General features: G+C 49.9%; 1 protein-coding gene across 3 annotated transcripts in view; it reads left to right on the top strand.

Annotated features, from left to right (window-relative positions):
- The first annotated feature begins 2,735 nt into the window (after positions 1-2,735).
- daam2 (dishevelled associated activator of morphogenesis 2) overlaps positions 2,736-6,000 on the top strand; it is a 309,727-nt gene continuing 306,462 nt past the window's right edge. Inside the window, exon 1 of one of the 3 annotated variants that reach the window (XM_067985157.1) lies at positions 2,736-2,952. Coding sequence is in view for 2 of the 3 variants with exons in the window: in XM_067985159.1 (XP_067841260.1) it covers positions 4,546-4,555 (10 nt within the window). In the remaining variant the exon portion in view is untranslated. Of the gene's footprint in view, positions 2,953-4,461; positions 4,556-6,000 lie in introns of those variants that run through there. The other 2 variants (XM_067985159.1, XM_067985156.1) reach the window with 2 other exon arrangements.

The following is a 6,000-nucleotide window of genomic DNA, read 5'->3' as shown; positions in this document are numbered from 1 at the left end:
GACGATGTTGCGGTTGGTCTTGAGAGCGTTGATGGCGTTGCGTTGTGCTCGGGTGATATTCTGGACTGTCTTCTGAGTGCGGCTGATGAATCTGGCATTGACGCATTTCCTGACAGCTTGAGCATACATGTCCAGCTGGACATGTATGCTCAAGCTGTCAGGAAATGCGTCAATGCCAGATTCATCAGCCGCACTCAGAAGACAGTCCAGAATATCACCCGAGCACAACGCAACGCCATCAACGCTCTCAAGACCAACCGCAACATCGTCATCAAACCAGCGGACAAAGGAGGAGCCATAGTCATACAGAACAGAACAGACTATTGCAAAGAAGCATACCGACAACTGGACAACCAGGAACACTACAGACGGTTACCCGCAGATCCGACCAAAGAACACACCCACCAGCTCAACAAACTGATCAAGACCTTCGATCCAGACCTTCAAAGCATCCTACGCACTCTCATCCCACGTGATCCCCGCGTGGGAGACTTCTACTGCCTCCCAAAGATACACAAAGCCAACACACCCGGACGTCCCATCGTATCAGGCAACGGAACCCTGTGTGAGAACCTCTCTGGATACATCGAGGGCATCCTGAAACCCATCGTACAGGGAACCCCCAGCTTCTGTCGCGACACTACAGACTTCCTACAAAAACTCAGTACCCACGGACCAGTTGAACCAGGAACACTTCTCACCACGATGGACGTCTCGGCACTATACACCAGTATCCCCCACGATGACGGCATCGCTGCGACAGCATCAATACTCAACACCAACAACAGCCAATCTCCGGAAGCCATCCTACAACTCATCCGCTTCATCCTGGATCACAATGTCTTCACCTTCGATAACCAGTTCTTTACCCAAACACACGGAACAGCCATGGGGACCAAATTCGCACCCCAATACGCCAACATTTTCATGCACAAGTTCGAGCAGGACTTCTTCACTGCACAAGACCTCCAACCAACACTATACACCAGATACATCGACGACATTTTCTTTCTATGGACCCACGGCAAGGAATCACTAAAGAGACTACACGATAACATCAACAAGTTCCATCCCACCATCAAGCTCACCATGGACTACTCCTCAGAATCAGTTTCTTTCTTGGACACACGAATCTCCATCAAAGACGGGCACCTCAGCACCTCACTCTACCGCAAGCCCACGGACAACCTCACGATGCTCCACTTTTCCAGCTTCCACCCTAACCACGTCAAAGAGGCCATCCCCTATGGACAGGCCCTGCGAATACACAGGGTCTGCTCAGACGAGGAGGAACGCGATGGACACCTACAGACGCTGAAAGACGCCCTAGTAAGAACGGGATATGACGCTCGACTCATCGATCGACAGTTCCGACGGGCCACAGCAAAAAATCGCATAGACCTCCTCAGGAGACCAACACGGGACGCAACCAACAGAGTACCCTTTGTCGTCCAGTACTTCCCCGGAGCGGAGAAACTACGCCATGTTCTCCGCAGCCTTCAACATGTCATCAATGAGGACAAACACCTCGCTATGGCCATCCCCACACCTCCACTACTCGCCTTTAAACAGCCACCCAACCTCAAACAGACCATCGTTCGCAGCAAATTACCTAGCTTTCAAGAGAACAGCGTCCACGACACCACACAACCCTGCCACGGTAACCTCTGCAAGACATGCCAGATCATCGACACAGATACCACCATCACACGAGAGGACACCACCCACCAGGTGCATGGTTCATACTCCTGTGACTCGGCCAACGTTGTCTACCTCATACGTTGCAGGAAAGGATGCCCCAGAGCATGGTACATTGGCGAGACCATGCAGACGCTGCGACAACGGATGAACGGACACCGCGCAACAATCGCCAAACAGGAGGGTTCCCTCCCAGTCGGGGAACACTTCAGCAGTCATGGACATTCATCCACCGACCTTCGGGTAAGCGTACTCCAAGGCGGCCTTCGAGACACACGACAACGCAAAATCGTCGAGCAGAAATTGATAGCCAAGTTCCGCACCCATGAGGACGGCCTCAACCAGGATCTTGGGTTCATGTCACGCTACACGTTACCCCACCAGCGAACAAATGTTATCTGTTTTTAATATAATGGGTCATTTGCTGGCTTTCTCTGCCTTCCGGATGTTTCTGCCTCTCTCTGTTTTTTTTTCCTGTTTGTTTTTTTGTTGAATGTGTATTCGGGGGTTCTGCAGGTGACACCTCTCTGTCTGAACACGGTGATTGCCTTGGCAACGGGCAGTTGCAGGGGCAGTCTGTAAACACCATGTATTGTTCTGTGATGTATAAATGCGTAGGCTTCAAGGAGCTCCTGAACATTTACCTGAGGAAGGAGGAAGCCTCCGAAAGCTTGTGAATTTAAAATAAAATTGCTGGACTATAACTTGGTGTTGTAAAATTGTTTACAATTGTCAACCCCAGTCCATCACCGGCATCTCCACATCACGTTAAACAAGGCCATACTCAATGAAAATACGTTACGACAAAACTCTCTGAACATATTTTATGGTTCCTGCCACAACAACAGAAAACTACGACTCCCAAAATGCCTCACTACATCTCTTGGAAACAGAAAACCTCCTGCTAATTGGCCAGCACCATTTCCAAGCTCCTGTTAGTATCTTGGTTTGCGTTTGGTTGCGATGGGAGAGTGACGTCGAAGTCTGTCTGAAGGCGAAAAAAAAAGTGAAAACAAATCAGTGTCAGTGAGTGAGCTGGGAGGACGTGCACGGAGCGTGAGAGCAACCGGCGCACCGGCTCAATCTGAGAAGTGGAAGTTTTACAACCAAATTTTGTTCTTTCTCTCACTACTGCTGACAGACTTCCAAGGATCTATCTGCATTTTATTTATTTTTCCCCCTCCTTTTGGAAATCTGGGTGACTTGTTCTGCAGACAGAAAAACGGGAAAGAAATCAATAGAAATGCTTTGAGTGTAAGTACTATATTGTATGAAATGCAGACTCCCGGACTGTTCTTTGGGGAGCCGCAGCGAGCCTTGTAGTAGCATTTTCATGTAAAGTTTGTCACAATACGATTTATTTTTTGCTCGCGTCCTGCTGCCAAACGGACTACCGCTGTATCCGCAGGAGAGGGAATGTGAGAGAGTATTCTCCCGTTCTAAGGATTTTATTTTCTTTTGAATGGTCACCTTTATGAAATGAAATGTTTTGGGGGGTCATGTTTTCAGTTTTCTAATGTGGCCAATGAACGGTAGCTCTGAGCGCTGAGGGAAATAATCCATCTATTTGAGAGGTAGTGATACAAGTTTGCAATTTAAAAATGTTTGTGTGAGACGTGAATCTCACTCTCAGATAAACATATGAGAAAGAGAATATATTTAAATTGTAATGTTTTTGGTCCTATTTCTTTTTCCTTATAGGTTATGTATTTTCCACGATTTTGAGAACAGAGAGATAACCTAGATTTTTTTTTCTCACAGAACATTTGTTAACCTTTTAATCTCCTTGTAAATTAAACATGTTGTAAGGGGGCAGGTATTGCAATAGCTGGCACTGGGTGCTAAAGGAGGGAAGTGCTGCTGGTCTTGGAAGGGCATTTGGTCCTGTTTTGTTTGTGTGCGTGTACGTGTGTGTATGTATGACTGTGCCCGTGTTATGTGTGTGTGTGTGTGTGTGAGCAATACAAATGTTCAAGTAGGGATTCTGGTCCAGCGAGATCCACAGTCCGTCCTGTAGACAGATCTCTCTTGAAAATTAAAACATGACTGATGTGCACACTAAAATCAGTCCAGACATTTCTGCCTCTGCTCCCGTTACAACGCACGCGCTACTTTCTTCTCAGAGGTAACTCCAAAATGTTTGTATCAGATCGATCCTGACAGATTCGGAGTTGTTCTAAATCGAATTATGTGTTTATTATAACTGGTAGTTCCTAGTGACAGATTAAGGGATGGGTTTTAAGAGTTATTTTTATTCCATTTCCAACAGATTTTATTACTACTTGTATTTTTTAATAACGTTGCTTTTCAGCAATGCTTATCTGAGGACTCGGTGTCTGCGCTTGATATTGATTTGTGAATATATGTACTTGCATACATACTCTCTGTAAAGCGGGGTGGGGAGATACTAGGCGGCTCTTTGAAGGGATACCACTTCTCTCAACTCTAACGATACAGCTCCCGTCTCCTCACTAACGGTGAGGGTCCCATCCGCTCCAACCCTTGATCTGATGGTGACAGTCCCATCTCTCCTATCACTTGACCTAATTGTGAAGAACTTGCCTCTCCCAACCTTCACCCCCATGTCTGATCCTTATGATAAAGATTTTGTTTTCCCTTACCCTCACTCATGGTAAGGGTGCCATCTCCACTAGCCGGGACCCTGGTGGTAAATGTCCTTTCTTCCGTAACCCCAGATGGTGCCAATACATTCCTATTTCATTTATGTCCACAGGTGTTCGAAGATCATTATATCAAGTCTAACAGAAGTATCCTCTGGAACGATATCAGTGTTTCAATCGCGTACTTGTCTGATGCTTAGAATTAGTAAGCCCGATCTTCCAGAGGATGGACCGAGGTATGCTCAGGATCCCCCAGTTTATGAGACGGTCCCAGTGTTATGAGTGGGAGACCCAATGCTGCACAAGAGGGGAGCGGGGTGGGGGTTCAACATTATCAAGGTGACATGGAGCTATATAATGGAGAAGAATGAATTGAGTTGGACCCAGTGCCCGGGTTGTTCATAGTGAGGTCCAGTGGTTTAAAAAAAAGAGGGGGGGGGGAGCGGGGTTGTGCTGTGAGTAATATCAGGAGTTATATAATGGAGGAGGCTGTAATATGAGTGGGTCCCAGTCCGGAGTGGGGGGGGGGGGGGAGAGGTGTATTATGTGGGTCTCAGTACCCGGGGGGGGGGGGCTGTGTTATGAGTGGGCCCCATTACCGGGTGGAGGGGGGGGGGGCTGTATTATGTGAATCCCAGCACCGGGGAGGGGGGCTGTATTATGTGAATCCCAGCACCGGGGAGGGGGGCTGTGTTATGTGAATCCCAGTACCGGGGGGGGGGGGGTGCTGTATTATGTGAATCCCAGCACCGGGGAGGGGGGCTGTGTTATGTGAATCCCAGCACCGGGGGGGGGGCTGTATTATGTGAATCCCAGCACCGGGGAGGGGGGCTGTGTTATGTGAATCCCAGCACCGGGGGGGGGGGCTGTATTATGTGAATCCCAGCACCGGGGAGGGGGGCTGTGTTATGTGAATCCCAGCACCGGGGGGGGGGGGGGGCTGTATTATGTGAATCCCAGTACGGGGGGGGGGCTGTATTATGTGAATCCCAGTACCGGGGGGGGCTGTATTATGTGAATCCCAGTACGGGGAGGGGGGCTGTATTTTGTGAATCCCAGCACCGGGGGGGGGGGGGCTGTATTATGTGAATCCCAGTACCGGGGGGGGGGGGTGCTGTATTATGTGAATCCCAGCACCGGGGAGGGGGGCTGTATTATGTGAATCCCAGTACCGGGGGGGGGCTGTGTTATGTGAATCCCAGTACCGGGGGGGGGGCTGTATTATGTGGATCCCAGTACCGGGGGGGGGGGGCTGTATTATGTGGATCCCAGTACGGGGGGGGGGGCTGTATTATGTGAATCCCAGTACATGTTGGGGAGGGGGGGGGGGGGGCAGGGGTGCTGTATTATGTGGATCCCAGTACGGGGGGGGGGGCTGTATTATGTGAATCCCAGTACCGGGGGGGGGCTGTATTATGTGAATCCCAGTACGGGGAGGGGGGCTGTATTTTGTGAATCCCAGCACCGGGGGGGGGGGCTGTATTATGTGAATCCCAGTACCGGGGGGGGGGGTGCTGTATTATGTGAATCCCAGCACCGGGGAGGGGGGCTGTATTATGTGAATCCCAGTACCGGGGGGGGGGCTGTGTTATGTGAATCCCAGTACCGGGGAGGGGGGGTGCTGTATTATGTGGATCCCAGTACCGGGGGGGGGGCTGTATTATGTGAATCCCAGTACGGG

Source organism: Heptranchias perlo, chromosome 5 (genome assembly GCF_035084215.1).
Source record: "Heptranchias perlo isolate sHepPer1 chromosome 5, sHepPer1.hap1, whole genome shotgun sequence".
NCBI classification, from domain to species: Eukaryota; Metazoa; Chordata; class Chondrichthyes; order Hexanchiformes; family Hexanchidae; genus Heptranchias; species Heptranchias perlo.
This window is presented reverse-complemented; position numbering and strand designations above follow the sequence as displayed.